This window comes from Argentina silus (genome assembly GCF_951799395.1).
Source record: "Argentina silus genome assembly, chromosome: 18".
Taxonomy (NCBI): Eukaryota; Metazoa; Chordata; class Actinopteri; order Argentiniformes; family Argentinidae; genus Argentina; species Argentina silus.
The window spans coordinates 6,555,943-6,575,928 of record NC_139672.1 but is presented as its reverse complement, the minus strand read 5'-3'; the positions used below and the strand labels follow the sequence as shown (position 1 = coordinate 6,575,928).

The 19,986-nt window shown below is 41.5% G+C and overlaps 2 protein-coding genes across 4 annotated transcripts in view; one reads left to right on the top strand and one right to left on the bottom strand.

The window, feature by feature from the left end:
• Positions 1–123: 123 nt before the first annotated feature.
• Positions 124–3,634, bottom strand: LOC310818814 (crystallin J1A-like). 3 transcript variants are annotated; one of them, XM_083689857.1, is made up of 10 exons: positions 3,495–3,634; positions 3,185–3,251; positions 2,717–2,893; positions 2,449–2,547; positions 2,228–2,320; positions 1,882–2,038; positions 1,538–1,653; positions 1,197–1,274; positions 758–897; positions 124–522 (listed from the first exon to the last, which is right to left on the bottom strand). In XM_083689857.1, the coding sequence occupies exons 2-10, from the start codon at positions 3,249–3,251 to the stop codon at positions 421–423; spliced, it is 1,029 nt and encodes a 342-aa protein (XP_083545983.1). In that variant the 5' UTR covers positions 3,495–3,634; the 3' UTR covers positions 124–420. The 3 variants fall into 3 exon arrangements, with proteins under 3 accessions (XP_083545983.1, XP_083545984.1, XP_083545985.1); XM_083689858.1 differs by having other exon boundaries at positions 3,185–3,266; positions 3,495–3,628; XM_083689859.1 differs by having other exon boundaries at positions 3,185–3,273; positions 3,495–3,615.
• Positions 3,635–5,583: 1,949 nt separating this feature from the next.
• Positions 5,584–19,986, top strand: part of vav3b (vav 3 guanine nucleotide exchange factor b) — a 30,869-nt gene continuing 16,466 nt past the window's right edge. The window contains exons 1-14 of the mRNA XM_083689850.1: positions 5,584–5,991; positions 9,155–9,271; positions 14,502–14,560; positions 14,826–14,891; positions 15,152–15,269; positions 15,768–15,860; positions 16,117–16,185; positions 16,485–16,588; positions 16,746–16,845; positions 16,997–17,092; positions 18,218–18,286; positions 19,003–19,089; positions 19,285–19,370; positions 19,478–19,610. Of these exons, the coding sequence (XP_083545976.1) occupies positions 5,788–5,991; positions 9,155–9,271; positions 14,502–14,560; positions 14,826–14,891; positions 15,152–15,269; positions 15,768–15,860; positions 16,117–16,185; positions 16,485–16,588; positions 16,746–16,845; positions 16,997–17,092; positions 18,218–18,286; positions 19,003–19,089; positions 19,285–19,370; positions 19,478–19,610 (1,401 nt within the window). The 5' untranslated portion in view covers positions 5,584–5,787. The remainder of the gene's footprint in view (positions 5,992–9,154; positions 9,272–14,501; positions 14,561–14,825; positions 14,892–15,151; positions 15,270–15,767; positions 15,861–16,116; positions 16,186–16,484; positions 16,589–16,745; positions 16,846–16,996; positions 17,093–18,217; positions 18,287–19,002; positions 19,090–19,284; positions 19,371–19,477; positions 19,611–19,986) is intronic.

Genomic DNA, 19,986 nt, shown 5'->3' with positions numbered 1-19,986 from the left:
ATATAGTATGGGTTAAATTCAAATTTCATAATCAGCATTATGGTAATTCAGATAACATATTAATCTGCATAGATAGAATAAACGTGTTTATCTGACAGAAAGATTCAAATGTCCAACTTTTAATGGTGTATTTAGGGATGGCTTTATTATATAAATGCCCTCATTGAACAAGTAGGAACATCTTCAATGCAACATGCTGCACCTTAACATAAACGGATACATCCAGTTCCAACCCTGCAAAAGTTTAGGCAGGAACTTTCATTTAGTGTTTTGTCAAAGCTCAACAATTATTGAAGATATTCAAACATAAACAGAGCATACTTTAAAATAGACCCCTCAAGGAAGAACCTTGGTTATGTGTCCAAGGCTAACTAGATTGTAAACATAATGTTATAGTGGTTATGGTCAGAAACAGCTTGACTATATTTGGTGGCGGTCCGCAACTTTCTTTGCATGTTGAAGCAGAGAGTTGTATCGGAGAGTCTTGGTCTTCCATGAGTTCGGGAGCCCTGAAAGCCCAATCTGTGCAGATAAAAACAAGACATCAGAGTTAGTAATCTGTCATCTTTTGACTTGAAAATATCAAGCACGACTAGCCTTGCAAAAGGAGATATTTGAATTACAACCAATTACTAGGTAGTTACACTATGCCCTGTTTGTCTTTCCCCATAATCTATTCTCGATAACAAAAGGCCTGACAATGTAATGTATGCCTACTTTAAGTCATCAAATCACGTAAAAGTCATGGTGCCCATACCTGAGCCCCAAGACAGGCCCCGATAAAGGAGCTTCTGCTACAGGTGCACCCCCCGCAGCTCATGGTCTCCCTGATAGCTTGTTCGTAATCCCCAGCTGTCAGGACCCCATGCAGCGCTGCTTGGAACGCACCTGGCAAACCTGGAGCAATCATAACATAGGGAATTTATGACATGATGTAATGGAAGGTAGGAGGCGAGGAAATGTTAATGGAAGGTAGGAGGTGAGGAAATGTTAATGGAAGGTAGCCTTCACACATGATTTCATCAATAGTGTGTCGTAAGTACTAACAAGTGTCCTAAGCATTGATAACAACTTTGTACTTTGTACATATAAGAGAAGTCTGAGCCCTGAGCCTACTGTCTGAGCCCTGAGGGGTTTACAACTCTACCCTTATATCCCTGCTTTTGCAGAGGGTTATGGGCAGTGACAGAGCTTACCTCATGTATTTGGAAACACAGTGGGGATCACCTCCTTGGGAGTTATGGATAAATTCTCCTTTACTTGATAAATGTGTCCTGAAAGAGTAGAATCGATAAGAAATATGTTAAGATATTTTAAGCATTACATCTCGCCGCAAACATTGTGAGAAATGTACTATTGAATAGAATGACTAACCAAATTTGCAGTTTTCAAATGCAGAAGCCCTCCCTGAAGAGGAGAGGGATGTCCCTCCCTGGGCAATTATTCCACCGAAAATAAAAGTCTAAAGCCTTGCATTCCATGACTCGGTCACATGACATGAGTGTAACGAAGCGCTAGTGCTCTGGGCCTCACATACCAACCACGGCTTTGTCCAGCTCCTGGGGCTGCTTCCTGTCCGGGTCAGTGAGCTGATCGAGCACAGAATCCAAGGCGTTTGGATCGGGACCGTTCAGGATAAAATGCTCCAGGATCCTTGAAAAGAAAAAAGCCATGTGCCTTTTAGATAATGTCATACAGACCTTGTCTGTCTATAATGCTGTATTCCACTCTCTGCGTGATTGTATCTGCCCATTGAAAAGTCAGTGACATTTCTCATCTGGAATACAAGTTTATTTGTGTGATGATCTATAACACACCCCACATCGGAATACGTCTTTGAGAGGCAGTTTTTATGCCATTGTTCATGTACAGAATTCTGACCTAGCTGCTGCCAGAGTTTCTGCCACACACGCATCACTGTTCTGGGTGACACGAATGGCACCCTCCACCTTCTCCAGCATGTCAGGCTTCCCAGCATAAAAAGCCACAATAGGAGCCAGCTTTGCTATTCCATCCACCTGGTTGTCTGTGTCACAGCCTGTGGAAATAAATGTTATGTAGTATTAAAAATCTTTTTTCCCCCCCCAGATTTTCATAATCTCTACTCATAGTTAAGGTGTTCTCTTATGGATTGCAACAGTATGTGTACGTACTGTATGTATGTATGTATGTATGTATGTATGTATGCATTTTTGTATGCATGTATACATAAGCAATGTAGTTTTACCTGTCTCTTCCTTGCCTGCATCCACATTCTTCATGAAGCTCTTTAAACTTGCGTGTCTCCATGGTCCCTCAATGGGCAGTTGAGGTCTGGGACCTTACATGATATAGAAAAACACTGACTCAACCTTTCACTTAAGATATACAGTATGGACACTGAGTGTTAGAGTGAAGACTGTATTCATGCTTCATCAGTGATGCAGTGAGGCGGTGCTGATTGCTCACCTCCTCTCTCTCTGTATGGATCATTGACAGGGGTGTCATACTCTGACCCAGGCCCAAAGAACTTATATGTGCGCTTCCTCAGATCGTCAACATTCAGACCTGGCCAAGTGGTGACAAAACAAGGCTTTAGACTACACCAGTCACATGACACAGAAAAGAGTCACATGAAACAACCACATGATCATAATAATGTGCATCATCTTTAGAATAAGCACAGGTGGTTTGGAGGAATAGACACATAACACCGTAACAGAAATAGTCACACTACCTCCACATTCAGTCAAGGACTCCAGCAGCACGTATGCCTGGTCTCCATAACAACTCTGGTTGCCTGTGGCCCTCTTGTAGAATGGGTTGGCAGACTGAGGACGAAACTCAGGGTGAGTATCCTGGACTAGAAAACCACTCAGCTTCTGCAGGTCGTACACCCAGTGGAGAGGCTGGGCTGCAGCAGAGGAAAGAACAGAGATGTTACTGGCACAGTTCCATTCTGAACTGGTGGAACAGGTTATCAACAATTCTTGGTAAATACATACAGGCTAATAATAAAATGAGATAAGCTTTGTATAGCTAAACAAACTTGTGGGGACTTCACTTGGGACTCACTATACATGCACATCAACATGCAGTATCTCACATAAGCTTCGACTTTTCAGTTTCGATTGAAAGGGTGTGACATCAAACTGCTGCTAGGCATTCACATGATTACATTGTTCCATAATAAGTCCATCATTACCTGCTGCATCTGCAATAGCTGATCCAATGATGGCTCCTAGAGCTCTGTCAGCCAGAGCTAAGGCCATCTGTAACGGATAGAACTTCAATCTGAACAATTCAATCAACATGTCTGCATTTAATAACATAATTATGGCACTATAGGGCCTGTTTGAGGTTTCTATTCATACTGTTCAATACTGTTATTAAAACCTACTATAGGGAGTTAAGCACAGGGCACAAAGACTGTAAAAAATACTGTCGCATTTTGACTTGCTGAAGAGACAATACATGCATACGATTGTCACAGAATTGCTTAAAGAATATGTTACCTTGGAATCTTCTCCAGATTTTCAAAGATATTTTTACACACTGCAGCTGTCTGAACCGTTCTTATGAAACATTACATTCGCTCTCTCATTGGATAGCATTGGCACAAGACCATTTTCTGCGTAAAAGCGGCTCCTCCATAGTTTTCACGTCTCCAGACCTCACAAGCATCGAATCAGGGCAGGGGCATCGCATGCATTTTCACAGATCGTTACGTATTCATGCGAGGGAGCTATCATTACAACAATCGGCTTCCCTGTCTATCCAGCTACTATACTGATTCACGTAAGAGTTCAACGAATGAACCGATCAGCTTGTGGAATAAAGGCAACCATAAACACGCCCATTACTACGAATTACTGAGACAACTGCTCAGTAATAGGTCATATTGTGTGAGTTCAACGCTTTGATTGGTTTTCTCTGTGCTAAGGCGGGACTACAATCTCGAGGAGTAGCGCAATATCTATGTTGCCAGATTTGTAGAAAGTCCCTCTCCATTCATAATGAAAGAAGGGAAATTCCAATTATCTTTCAAGAATAAGAAATATCTATTTCAGAAAGAACATTATTTACATTTCTTTAAATAAATTGTCAGGTTGATACATTCTCACATAACAATCAGTGAAATATTATTATTTCTAATGTTCACTTACACAGGACAGGTACTGTCGTGTAAATCCCTCATAGGTCAAAGGGGATCTATGGAATGGCAACCATTTCCCCCCTACCCCACTGATGGTCTTGATCAGACTGTCTGGTCTCTGGAAACATCTTCTACCACCAGCTCTTTAAACAGGGTGACAAGGGAGGCAGTGGTGATGCCAAGGGACCTTAAACACGCTTCCTTCCTGTGTTTATCAGATATCTGTCACTGACTTGTCCCCTCACTCTTATGAGAGAAAAGCAGCCTGGGACTGTACAGATTTTTTGCATCTGAGTCATTTGTTTTAAACCAGTTCATGACTATCAACCTTATAAATTGTTCAGTCCACAAATAAGTGTATAATTCTCCAATCCAGGAACAGCACTATCTCTATAAGAACTGAACAGAATAGTAGGCTATAAAGTGAAAAATCACATTTTTATCAGAGAGAGAGAGAAAGCATTTGCATGTCCACTTAAAGCCTCCAGATACCATAGATGTGTAACCTCTAAGTTCAAAGCAGGACTTATATGTAATAGGCCTAATTCTCTTAGTTTTAGACATATGTGATTTCATTGAAACAAAGAGATCTTAGTTTTCCCCCCATAACATCCATCAGATTAAGACTAAGAGTGAACAGTCACCGGTTTAGTCACTAATCCATATGGAATGTCTGCTTTAGGAGAGATTGTGCATGGGAGTAATATAGGCTTTTTCCCCATCAACATTTGTGAGTTTCTGTGGTGTTCATCATGTAAAAAATGACTTGGTAAAGATAACTCCCAAAAATCTATGATTTTGACAAATTTGAGTTTCTATCTTTACATGAATATTTCTAGTATGGTACTTAATTTTCATTTGTTCCACAAACATTATATTCAGAAATAAATATTCAACGTAGCCAGCTGCATAATCTCAACAGTACATCCATCTACTAATATATTTTATGTTACATTTACTTACATTTATACATTTACTTAACTGAAACTCTCATGACCTGTTCGACCCCCCCCCCCCAACAAACACATGAACATGAGTGCATATTTAATACAGTTAGAATCAAATAAGAACCAACATTACAGGTACATTGGTTAGTGAGATAATGCACCACAAAGAGCATAAATTCACACACAATATATTACAATAACCTATAATAGCCTAATCAGCAAATCATTGGTTGTCTTTTGCATAATAGTTCAATCAAATGCTCATAACAACATTGAAGGAATATATTGTCGTTTTGAATGCCACATTAGGCCTATAGCCTTGAAATGATAGTTACTGAGGCTTCAATTATAGGAGGGCGCAATGCAGACTATTTATAGTCTTTGAATGTCTTTACTGAGTTTAATTTGAAAGAGGAGTGAAAGACGGAAGAGGAAGTTCAAGTGAGCTTGGGGTTTTAGAGTGCTCGCAGTCAAGTCAAGTCAAGTGAAGCATGCTCAACTGAACTGATGGACTGCTATTTCACCAATGCGCACGCCTCCACGGAGCTGGAGAGGGAAGTAGCGGCAATTTCTGCCTTCTCGCAGAAGTCTTCATCAGAGTGACGGTTTTAAGGTGTATATCTTAGTTAAAAAATGTTGTTTCACATGTTTTTAGAATAGACGGAATCGTTACATTATTTTCTCTTCATCATTATCACGGACACAATGGAGTACTGGAGGCAATGCGCGCTGTGGCTGATTAATTGTAATGTGCTCCCTGCGAACCATCGGGTGATGGGGGACTCTGCGCAGGTATTCGACCTGGCGCAGACACTACGGGACGGGGTACTTCTGTGCCAGCTTCTGAACAACTTGAAACCCAACACTATCAACCTGAAGGATATCAATCTTAGACCACAGATGTCCCAGGTAGGGTTTACCGCTTTTTACCCTTACTCTTCAATACATGTTTGAGCAGTTTGACAAATTGATGTACTGTACATCGGATAAGGCACTTGACCTATAACCTGACAGATCTGATTTAGAATTGTACAGTTATTCATGGGATGATAAGTGAGTTCACCCATACACATTGAAATGATGAGTGATTTAATATATTGAATACAATTTAGTTCAGGGTTAATCTCTTTCTCACTTTCATTGAAAGAGAAAGTGTTGGTCAATTGTGAAATTACACATTTTAATTTTTCAATAGGTAGGCCATATTAGCATGAGTCAGTGAGAGTTAAAACAGACTGATGTACACGTTTTAGAACTGTTCATGACATGAACAAGTAGCCATCAGTGGCTATTCTCAGCTTTCTTATCAACAGTATTTTTCTCACACTCTTGCATTAGAATTCTTAATGAATAACGCTTCTGTCAAAAAGCAATAATACAATATATTCTAAAACCTTCAGGTTGTTGTTCTACTACCTCTTGGTCCTTTAACTACTACTCAGTTTTGAGGAAGTTGAAGTTAGAGGGACTTTTCATAAAAGCCTCAAGGACCCATGAGAATTCCAAAGGGCTAGACTGCTCTTTACTCAGAAACCCTCCCACTGACACTCCAGAGGCCAGATAAAATCCAAACTTTGATCCACCCATTAGGTACACACACACACACACGCGCACACACACACACACACACACACACACACACACACACACACACACACACACACACACACACATACACACATGTGTGTATTCTTTTTGCTTTTACAGCTTTTTCAACTAAGTTACCCTTTAAGGGATCTGGCCTCTGGCCTCTGGCAGAATGGAGAATTATTGTTCATTGTAAGAAGGCAACATGCTACATTATAAACACAGAACTGGTCAATGTCGTGGTAGTTCCATGTGCCTGTCCATATTCTCTGGGCATAGAGAATGAATTGTATTCAGCGTAAATGAACTGGTGAAGTGAAAGCAGCAGTGAGCTGCAAGTGTCTCACTACGTGAGAAACAGCTATTTTCTGAGAAACCTCCCACAGTCGAGCGCCCACTGCTTCATCAGGACGTGTCTACGTTTCAGGACGTTCTATCCTTACTGTAATGTGTTTCAGCATCATGTCCACAGACATGACATAATCACTGGATCCATCTCTTGAATATGTAAGGCCATTCGTGTCAAGAAGATTCATTATTCATTAAGATTCATTTAAACATAATTTAAAAAATGATGCACTTTTATGAACTTTTCATGAACTGTGACTGTGTTTAAAATGACTTGATGTTATTTCTCAATCTGCCACAACAATCACATTTTCTCAGTTATGTTTACATGTCATAGAATATTGTTCAACTAATACATGTGTGTTTTGTCAATGTATTTCAACCCTGCATCTGGTTGGTGATTGAGTGAATAACGGAGAGATCCAGGCCTAACTTAATAAACAATGAAGAGAAGCACCCTGCAGCTATAGGCCAACTGGGCATCGTTGAGAAAGCATGTGTATCAGTGGAGTCTGGATATTAAATGGCCATATCATTGTGTCATTCTAACCCCAGATCCCCAGAGTGGCAATACATGCCAGCGAGCAGTCTGGTAATGGATTACAGGAGTAGGGTGCAGTGTACTGTTATTAAGTAACCTTCTGAATTTCTATTTTTATATCCACTGCATTTCAACCAAAGTCTCGGCCAGTCATGGCGTAAAAGATGCATCTTGTGGAGTGGACTGTAAAATATGTATGTTGATGGCCATGTGGAAGGATTTAGATAGGACTTGAATGGCAATGGGTGCTATTATTAAACCTCGTATGAATCATTCAAACTCTAAGTGAAATACACACCGTAGTTGAGAATAGTCTATTCCTATAATTTAAGGAATACATTATTATGCTTTTATCAGGTGTCTATAATGTGTAAATATGATGGAATGAGGCTAGTGCAAGAATATGATGGAATGAGAGTGCAAGAAAGTGAGAGTTAGAAAGAGACCGGCTCAAGGAAGAGAATGGATGACATAGAGGACCTGAAAGAGAAAGAGAGAGAGAGAGAGAGAGAGAGTGAAAAAGAAGAGGTAGAGAAAGTAGACTCAAATCAAATCAAATGTTATTTGTCACTTATATCGCATACAGTTGTAATAGACAAAGTGAAATGTTTTGGGATCTTGCTCCACGCTCAACAGCAGCAGCAACAATTCAATAATACGTAAAGACTGTCTTGCACTGTGATATTCATATCTCAGCTGATTAAACCAAAACCTTCAGAGAAATTCACCAGCATCTATGGAACACACGGTGCATCCCAAAACAGATGTTCAGCATGAGAGAAAGTGCCTGTAGACCTCTGCTTGTGATTGTGATTGTGACTGGAATCTATATGTGTGTATGGCTCATCCACTTCCTTCACAGACAAACAGGGCCCCTGGGGTTAGTGGAGAAATCACGGGCGTCTCCGTGATAAACAGTTCTGATAAAGAGGAGCCTATCCTCATATCCTCAAATGTCTGATTATTTCAAGGCTCTGCAGTGGTAACAATTACTGTACGTCCTGTCGTCATATTGGAGTGAGGGAGTTTCTCTCCCTGTGCTCAGTGAGTCAGAAGTCTGTTGGTGTTGCATATGTTCACATTCAATTGTACCGACACATGTATAAACACATGTACATGTACACATCATATACCATGTAATTTCCTCTTGATTCATCTGGTATTCTGGCCATGATTGACAACAATGAAATGTCACTGAGAAAAATATCACATATAATATCGCTCTTTGTTAGGCACTTTTTCCCTAGAGGAATGTTTACAGCTTGACATTGTTCAACACCCCTGTGTGACTACAGGCCAAACTGCTGTGCAGATTTCCTGCCACATGGTAGGACCCCATTCCGCTTGGATTTCCTGACACATGTTGGGAATATTAATTGGTTAAACCCCATAACATTAACCCTGTAAAGACCTGGGTAACATTTGATGAGTCACAACGTCTGATATACACTCTAGTACAGATGATGATGGATTTTTAATGGATCTTAGCCAATTAATGATGGTTCTCTCATCACCGCTAAGTATTGATGCTTGCGGATGTAATAATTTCTTGGAAATGTATGAAAATGCATTGAAAAATGTATGTTGTCTTTCCAGTTCCTGTGCTTGAAGAACATCCGGACGTTCCTGATGTCATGCTGTGAAGTGTTTGGGATGAGGAAGAGTGACTTGTTTGAGGCCTTCGACCTCTTCGATGTTCGGGACTTTGGAAAGGTAATGACACGACCCAACACCCTTCTTCTCCTGTTTAGGCACAATTTTATAAAGGAATACATAAAGTGCCTTCTTGAATATTCTATTCTATTCTATTCTATTCTATTCTATTCTATTCCATTCCATTCCATTCCATTCCATTCCATTCCATTCTATCCTATCCTATCATATTCCACTCCACTCCATTGTACTCCACTCCACTTCACTCCGTTCTATACTATTATATTCTATTCTATTTTACTCCATTCTATACTATTCTATTCTGCTCTATTCTATTCTATTCTATTTCACTCCATTATATACTATTCTATTTCACTCTGTTCTATTCTATTCTATTCCACTCGACTCTGTTCTATTCTATTCTGTTCTATCTCAGCCAGTCCTCCGTGTCCCTGTGGTTTAGAACCACCACAGCCGTGTTGTGTTCCACCCCAGGAGGACTCCTCTGTCTGGGATCCTGTGGTGGCTGTCTGCCCTCGCAAGGTCATCTGTGATCAATAGCTCATTTTAGCACATCAGCCCCCCTCCCCCTGTCTCTATTCCCAGTCAGTGATCTCACTCAATGTTGGGGATGCTTCCTCTCACTTGCACTGAAATATGATAGGTCTCCCCTGTCCTTGAGAGCCAGCCCACCTACAGCGAAATCCAATTTCTTCACCTCGATTGGTGCAGGCTTACGGATTTGAGACATGTCTGGTATTTCAAGAGGTGATTATTGCTGTCTTCCAAACATAACCTCCTTGTGCAAATGAAATACGTTCTGCAATGCACGTTTTTTATTAGAACTTGAGTGGCAGACTCTTTTCTTTCTGCATACAGTGACTCTCCTTTTCTTTCTGTGGACAGCACAGTTCTTTGCACACACAGTAACCAGGTCAGTGGGTTTCTCCTTCTCCTCCTGGCAACTCTTCACTGTCCCTGAAGCCTGCTGTGAACTCATGCCTGTAGCACAGGAGCCTGATGTAGCAGTTAGCATACCAGCTAAGCACCATGTTGTTGCTGCTGCTGCACTCTGTCTTAGTTTCAGTAGGTGCATGATCCTCACGGTCCTCTGTGGCTCAGTTGGTAGAGCGTGGCACTAACAATGCTTAGGTTGGGGGTTTGATTCCCGCTGGGACCATATATACTGAAAAATGTATGCACTCACTGCAATGTAAGTCGCTTTGGATAAAAGTGTCAGCTAAATGGCATATATACTATATAACTCTACTGTCAGGGGCCTGAGATATATGTATAGGCTCTTTTGGGTTGTCATCATTCAGGTACACACAGATTTCACCAAGTTTCAGTTATTTTACGAATTGCCAGATTATTTTGTTCTGAAGAAGATATACCGTATACATATCATATTTGATTTTGAGTATGGAAGACCTACTTTTCTGTTCCTTTCAAGTCAGCATGCATTTACAAAATCAGCTTTCTAGACAATATGACATATTGGATGTAAGATGTGTATGGATACAGTATGCACCACACATCATATATCACACTGTCACCTTGCTAAGTGGAGCATGGAGTGGCTCATTGTGCCCCCTTTCTGAGCTGTTTGATGCTGACCACAAAAACAGTTAGTAAAGTAAGTGTGTGAGAACACAAGACACTAAAAGGAGGCCATGTCAACATCACATCCCAGCTAGTGTGCCGTTTCTCACAAACTCACAAACTCCCCTTATTCAGTTCACTGTGTTCTAAAGAAGATTCTAGTTAATCTGAACACACATAATCCCGGATTGGAGATGCCTAGAAATATTTACATCCAAGTGTGTGCAGTGTGTAATCTCCCGTGTTACAACTTCTTCCATTAAGAAAGACAAGATTTAGAAGGGAAATGAAATAACGTGAGAACATGACATATATCTTCTGTCCATTGGGTGACCTTATTTTTTCGGATGGGGTTGATTTTATGTGTATGAGTTCAGAGATTGGAATGGATGTGGTCCAGGGAGGGTTGTTCGGCCGATTTGTTCTTATTTAAGAAATGGAGAGATGTTCTGAGAATGTTCTGGAATCGTCTTGTGAAAGAACATGTTAAATCCCAGCCAGACAGTCTAATCCAGTTTAGTTGAGTTGTGCCCACTACCCACAGCCTGGGCAGCAGTCCCCTGCATATCTAATGAGAGGATTTTAACCTACATTTCTCCCCTGAGTTACCCAGGGCCCCTCCCTAGGCATCCTCATTGCTGAGTGTTTATTAATGACCTGGGGCACTTGGCAAGGGAGGGAGGGAGGGAGGGAAGGGGAGAGAGAGAGAGACAGAGAGAGAGAGAGAGAGAGAGAGACAGAGAGAGAGAGACAGAGAGAGAGAGAGAGAGAGAGAGAGAGAGAGACAGAGACAGACAGAGAGAGAGACAGAGAGAGAGACAGAGAGAGAGACAGAGAGAGAGAGAGACAGAGAGAGAGAGAGAGAGAGACAGAGAGAGAGAGAGAGAGACAGAGAGGGGCAGAATGATGAAGGAAGGATAATAAGTGTTTCCCTCCCCTTACCTCATTAACATCAAATGAAAAGTGTTAAAGGCATCTCTTTGCAGGCAACACATTTTGTTTCTTTCTACACAGAAAACATGCAAGGTCATAGATGTACCCTTCTTTTTTTTGTTGCAAAGAGCTCAGTGAATAATCATGAAATGTGCAATGACTGTGTAGCTGGTCCTCTGCTATCAAAATATGCATAGCATCTCTTTGTCCCTCTTGTTTCCATGGAGACAGGTGGTGAGTGAATTACCCATCACTCATCACTCAGACCACACTGCCGGTGTGGTTGGTTCTCCTTGGCTCTCTGGCTGGTGTTCCGGTTTGCCTGTGGCTGCTCCTCTCACCTCAGACACAACTTAGTCAGAATTTCTCTACTAAACAAGCCAGGTGTGAACCGACTCAAAGTGAAACACTCTTGAGCACACATCAAAAAGATGAAAAGCCAAAGTCTTTATCAGGAGATGTGCAACAACAAACAGTATCGTATTTTTGAGACTGCACTGGTGGCATTGCTGTTCATAAACAATCACTGTGGTTTCAACCTTGCAGCAGCCAACTGTGGATTAATTGTATGGTTTGCATTTTGACACAAGCATAAAAGGCTGCAGCAAGCCTCCCAGCTAAGCAACGCAACATAACATGTTACGAGTCTTGTCAAAAGGAGTGCCTACTAAAATATCTAAAGATGTCTATCAAAGTGCTCAGCATCTAAAGCGGATGCAATGAAAGCGAGGATATTTAAATCAACAGGCACACCTGGGTAGAGGCAAAGCCACAGCACTCACTTACACAGGAAACCAGAGGACATCTGTCAAGTTAGAAGACTCATGCTTCGTGCATACACATTAAAATCACGAACCGCACTTGTAATGTAAGCTTGGGTAAAATGTACGTAGGAAATAGGAAATGCAGTTGTCAAGCTGTTTGTGACAGTGGGATTGCGAGTGGCTACTACTAGAGGTTACACTATTTTCAGAAAGAGACCTCAGTTTCCTCCATTGAGCTTCCTTGAATGAGCAAAGATGTTAATCCACTCATAGTGAAATGTTTTTTTCAAGACTTAGAGACAAACATATGAAGGTGAACAAAGTAGCCTCGTCCCTAGGCTATTGCGCCAGCAGGCATATTAGATGGAAGTGTCTGGGAACCAGATTATGTACAAAGAGGAACCAGAAAACCTCCTACGGAGGTTTGAGGAACTGTCGGGATTGGTTTGTTCAGATTGTTAAGAGTTTTCTAGAGCAACTGTCTAGCCAGTATCATATGCCTTGCACAGGGTTTATACAAGGTTTATACAACCACTGAATACATGTCATTTAGGTTACATATGGCCTACTTCAGGGGAGGCTGGTGGAGGTAGAAATCGGAGGATGGCCTTATTGTAATGCATGGAATAGAATGAGGTGTTTGACACCATTCCCAATTCCGTTCCATGCATTACAATGAGCCCGTCCCCCAAGTACTGCATTCTGTCTCCCTGGTGGCAATGGCCTCTGACACGATTAGCTTTGATAAATAACTATCTTTTTATTCTTCTCCATTTATCCGACACACAATGCCCCAGGAAACACAGCTTCGTAGAGGAAAACACTTCTTGAATGATTGTCAATAAGATCTTAGTAAAAGTAGGCTTACATGTACAATGAACTGTCCATATATTTATGGTGGAGAATCTCACTACTCTATAAAGCAAATTCAAGGTAGTTGAAAATAGTAGATATTCAGACCAGTAACTGATCACAGTGCAATTGATCAATCATGTTTTTTTATTTTTTTATTTATTCAATGAACTTATTCAATGTATTTTTCCTGTGGCCTTTTATTGATTTTGGGCTTAGACACAAGTCTCATAGACGTTGATAAAATAATCCCCTGGAGTAATTAACCTAGTTTTCCTTTCTGTTAACTAGAATCAATATTCATTTCAGTTTTCATTTATTTAAACAGATGCCTCAGGTTATCTGATTCATTTTGGGCACTGTCGACCAACAGACAACAAAGAAAAGAAATACAAACATCAGACATTGGCTTTACATGATAGCAGCCTGGTAGACTAATCGTCAGAGATAAATAGCCTCTCGTTAAAAAATGACCCCAAAATAGTGCATATATTTGGTGTGTTGAAATGCTACACTCGAAATAGCTCTGGACTGGCCTGATAGGTCAAGTTGGTGGTAGGTTGGTGAAAGACTAACCTTGACATCCTCATAAGGTTAGAGTTTGGGGTGTATTCCAAATATCGTCCTAAGATGTTTATGAAAGCTGTAAAAAGACTGTATCCACACACACACACACACACACACACACACACACACACACACACACACACACACACACACACAGCCATGTAGTCTTTGCCTGATTTCAGGTTCTCTCAATTGACATGAAACACATGCACACACACACATGCACTTCCTGAGATGTGAGTTGAGCTTGGGATACAAGACCACTTCCCCCACAGAGGCTCAGTGAGGGGCTGTCGCATATGAGGCATCTCACACACACTGAGATGTGAGAGGCAGATAGAATGCCAAATGTGTGTGTGTGTGTGTGTGTGTGTGTGTGTGTGTGTGTGTGTGTGTGTGTGTGTGTGTGTGTGTGTGTGTGTGTGTTTTTGCAGCTATGAATGGTGTCATTGGATAAACACTAAACATGAAAACAAAAAGCCAAACACTCACCATAATTTAACAGCCTTTCCTCATAATGCGTACATTTGCATTGGTTGGCATAAATCAGTTTATGCATCTTATTTCATCAGGTAATGGACACTCTTTCCAAGCTCTCCGACTCCACAATTGCACAGCAGGGAGGATTCAAGTAAGTCTCACTCTCACCGATGCTATATTTCAGTCAAAATAAGTTGTTTTGACAACGTAAAAGGTGTTACACTATTTGTTATGTCTTTTCAATTTCTATGTTATCTGCATTAACAGTTTATTGACAAAATGTTTGAACATCTGCAGTCTAAAATACGTAGCTTGGTAACATCGGTTTTAGGGAGATTGTGTATCACTCGCTTAACTACTTAAACATAAAGTTACAGTTGGAAATAAGGTATGCATTTTCTTGTTGTTTTTTTCAGGCCATTTCCAACAGAGGAAAACATGAAAGACGAGGATATTTACAATCATCTGGAAGACCTTCTAGAGTATGTATGGAGTCTGATGATCCCTCCTTATAGGTCAGAATATTGATATTGACTAGACACACGTATATCCCGTGCACACCCCTCTGCACTTTGTGCGTCCTCTCCTGGGGTTTCGATTCCCACATGTTTTGGTAAAAGCTGGGTTCACTTTCTGGTTCACTGTCAGAGGAAACAGATGAGTCATTTTTTTTGCTGAGCGTTTGCAGTGTTTTGTGCATCAGCCCTGTGAGTTAACAAACTTATGTGTGTGTATTTTTCAGTGAAAGTGTCCTTGAGGATGAGGATGACTTGTACGCAGCTGTGTATGGACCAGAACATGATGATGAAGGGGGAGAGATCTACGAGGATCTGATGAGGACTGAGCAGCAGCCCCCACCGGTACGTCCCCCCCCCCCACACACACCACAAACAGGCTTCACAGTTCACACAGTACTTTCCAGCACAATCCCACCCGCAAACTGACATATATATTTAGGCTTCCTAGTTAATGTATTACCAGCCCTACCCCCGCCCCCCCCCCCCCCCCCCCCCCGCCACACACACACACACACACACACCACAAAGACACTTCACAGTTCACACAGTACTTTCCAGCCACAATCCCACCCGCAAACTGACATATATAATTCGATTTCTAGTTCATGTATTACCAGCTCTTGCACCAAAGGATTAGGCCTAAGCTAGTCAAAGGTGACTAAACACAATCTGAAGAGCCTCACCAATTACTATCATTGACTATCTTTGGATTTGGGTGTCATGAGGACAGATATTAATTTTACTCTCAAGATAACAACAATAATGTTTCTAATATAACAGACTTGACGTAGATTCAGGTTGCATACAGTAGTATTTAGTGGTGTCTGTGTGTCCCCACAGAAGCAGGCTGAGATTGATGTCCGAAGCTGCTGCCTGTCTGAGATCAAACAGACAGAGGAGAGATACACAGAGACCCTGGAGTCCATAGAGAAGGTAAGGGGCTTCCTCTCTGGAACAAGACCATGCACTGTACTGTATGTACAGCAGCATCACATGCCATTCCTTAATAACCATTGCATGATGGCATTGATGTTTATTTAAACATTTGATTTATGTATTAAGCGCTCAATTTAACACTGCCATTTGTAGTTACATATGTTATGTTGTGGTAAGTTTCAAAAGCAGGTCATGCAGTGTTTGTTCTTTGAGGAGATATGGTTTGACTTTTGACTGGTTTGCGCATCTACAGTACTTCCTGAATCCATTGAAGAAATTCTTCTCTGCAACAGAAATTGACAAGGTTTTTCTCAACATTCCAGTAAGTAACCTATTACAAAATGCAATGTGTCCATATGGATTATACTTTGCTCATTAAAAAAAAAAAAACAAGACAACACACACCATAGTTTGGTGAGGTGCAGGCTGGCAGCTGAAATTAAAAGAAAGAAAGAAAGCCTCACACTCTTGCTCTGATGCGTATTATTTATTCAACCAATGTTTTGGCAGCAAGCTGCCTTCTTCAGGGTTTCAATCAAAAGATCTTCTTGAAACCCTGAAGATGGCCGCTTGCTGCCGAAAATATTGTTTTGAGAGATTGATCATGCGACTATAATGCAGGACCTGGTGAAAGTTCACAAGAGCCTAATGGTGGAAGTACAAGACTCCATCCTCAACAAGAACGCCTTGAACCTCTACCAGATCTTCATCACCTACAAGGAGAGGTATTTTTCAGTACAGAATTATTGACAGTATAGTACATTCAGCATTGAGTATTAACATACATTTCAGGAGTACAGCACATAGATTCCCCCCAAATCATTGTACTGGTATTTGCTAATGTTCTACTGTATCTTCTGTTCTATATCTTCTCAACTCCAGACTGCTCATTTATGGAATTTACTGCAGTCGAGTTGAGATAGCCATCGCGGTGTTGGACATTATCTGCAAGGAGAAAGAAGATGTTCGTCTGAAACTAGAGGTACTTGGTGATCATGACGAGTCTCACTGAGGAACTCACTGCCTCAACACTAACAGTGAATTCGTTTTCTAGCACCCTCTAGTGGCCAAGATATATACCACACAATACCAAATACAATTTGATAAACGATGAGTTGTTGTTTATGTCACAGGAGTGCTCCAAGCGAGCGAACAACGGGAAATTTACCTTGAGAGATCTCCTTGTTGTCCCAATGCAGAGAGTCCTCAAGTACCACCTGCTCTTACAGGTATAGTAAACCACACAGCAGGTACGCTCACAACCATTGTTCTGTGTTAGATGACTTCTCAATATCCATAAGCAATGCACTTCCTTGTTCAGTTGTTTGTTTACGAGTGAAGATATTATTTATCTTTTTCTTTTCTTTACACAAAGTTTCTGTATCTGCGATGAGAGTATGATAAAACAAATGCCCACCTGGGGGCGACATCCTCCACATCTTTTCTCTTCCTCCATCCTCTGATCTCAGTAGTTCAAATCCTGGACAGCACAGACTCGCCAGGGGAGGCCGGTGGAGGTAGAAATTGGAGGGCAGGTTCATTATAATGCATGGAACTGGATGAGGAATGGTAGAAACATTCCGTTCCATGCATTACAATGAGCCCGTCTTCAAACCTTCCCCAGCCTCCCCTGATACTCACATAACAGTGGTGGCTCAGCCACAATTATTCATATTCCAATAAATCCTAAACCCGCTGACATGTTATCCACTGGTTAATATGATTCAGAGGTTACAGAGTAAAGGTAGCAGAGGGAGTGGATGAGGGCCATGAATGAGATGCTTTAATTGGTGAGGGAGCCAGGGCCCTATGGTAAATAGATGACAACCTCTGGGGCTCTCACAGCCCTCCTGTGGAGGGACCTGTGAAAGGGAGGAAGGGGAGGAGGAGGGAGGGAGGTAGAGAGGGAGGACTTTGGGTTGGAGGAGCAGTACATGTCTGCCCTCATGTGTCTCCGTGCTACCTTGTCACAGAGAAACAGTTAGCAGGGCAGTGTGGGATGCGCTCAATCAGAGATGTGTCCACCCATGGTACCTACAGTAGGAAGGAGGTTTAGCAGGACAAACATGGAGGGGGATACACTCGACTACAGATAGTTGGATGCCTTGGTAGATATTGTTTTATGGGATTATTTGATTCTGACCACTTCTGATGAAACTGGCTGTCGTATCGTTAGTCTTTGTTCTATAAAACCTGAACTTACTGTGGTGTTGATTAATGAAAGGCCCTTGATGTCAACCCGTCATTCTCTGTCATTGTTTTTATAATCTTGACGGAAGCCTGACTCAACCAGTCCATCTACAGTGAATCAAGTGGTGATTGCTCTTCATCATTCACCTATTGTCTTCTAATAGGAGCTCGTCAAACACACCTACGACGCTGGCGACAAGAGCAACTTAAAGATGGCGTTGGATGCCATGAAAGTAAGTGGCCTACTTGTCTTTTCTGAAGCATTGTAGTTGTTGGTCTATTTGAAGTGTTTCCCATTTTAGCTCCCATTCCTCATTCAAAGGACTCGGTTAGCTAAAGAGCCACACACTGTCCCAGCCGACAAACAGTCAGAAAATAATAATTAAACTTTCAATATACAGTACACTGCCCTGATTGAGTAGATAAGACATGACATAGAATTACATAGGAAGGAGTACTGCATATGTCACCTTACTCCCTTCCACCTCCTTGAGCCAGAGATGAGATTGTGATTTGACGAGATTAAGTGGCAGTTTCACCAGGGACTGACAGATGAAGGCTTGTTTTTTGAACCCCAATTGCTTGGAGTAGGAGCAGGAGATCAGACCAGCGTTGATTTCATTTGTTCAACAATCCTCTTGACTCTGATTGGGGATGAAGGGTGCTTGGGTTAATCAGTGTGATATGGTGGTAAATGTCTCCATGAGTTCCCCAGTGAGATTTTGTGTTTATTCCTGGTCTCTTGCGAGGCTTCAGGCTGATAGTTTATGTTTAAGAATAACATTATTTCAGTGAAATTGTATGCTGTCATTACATGCAAATATTTAGAAGAAAGACAGATAATCACCATGGCCTGTTCACTTGATTGGGAAATGTTTTTGAGCATTGACTGAGCTATATTTCTGGACTACTATGTATTCAATTGTTCCACTGTCTGTATGTTGACCAGGACCTGGCCCAGTACGTCAACGAGGTGAAGAGGGACAACGAGACGCTGAGGGAAATTGACCAGTACCAACGGTCCATTGAGAACCTGGTACGTTCACACCTCATCATCATGGACCGTTATAGACAATCATCTTACGATCACAAAACCAGCCACTTTACTTTCTATGACTACAGCTATCATATCTATCATACACTGCACCGTATAGCTCTAACCCTAAAGTGGTGGTTTTTGGTGAATATGTTCATAATGTATTAACCATTTTGCTCCATCTCCTCCCTGCAGAACCAGCCCTTGGTGAGCTATGGCAGGCCCAAAGGGGATGGAGTCGTGCGGATGGTGTCCAACATTGACAAACGGAAACAAGACAGGTGAGATGCAACATAGTCTGAAATGATAATTTTTGGCCATTATCAATCTGGGTACACCTTGTTGCTGGAGCTGTGTTACGCATCCAGTATGACCTGTTTCGGTGCAGGCACATTTTCCTGTTTGACGTGGCAGTTATAGTTTGCAAGAGGAGAGGAGACAACTATGAGATGAAGGATGTGATCGACCTCCACAACTTCAAGATCACCAACAACCCCACCACACTCAGAGAGTGTAAAAAGGTCAGTTATCTCAGCAGAGAGACACCACACTCCTACTCAATCAACATCATTATACAGGTTTCCATCTGAGACTACATCATATTTATTTTGCCGTGAGAGGTAAGCTATTGAGATCGATAAGATAATTCTCACGTTGTAAAACTAGGCTAGGCCAAATCCCATATATGGATAGAAAACTACAGCATGTTGCTTTGGCTGCTCGCTGTTTTCTTACAGAGCAGGGAGATTGATGTTTGGCATTCTCCTGGAGAATCTAGTTTTGATTGAATGCAGCCCTTTTCTGTATGCACTGTATAATGTAGATTGTTGCTTGGGCTGCTTCACAGACTGTGTTGTGGTGGATGTGACTTGTTGCTAACGTGAGGGTGACAGTTTG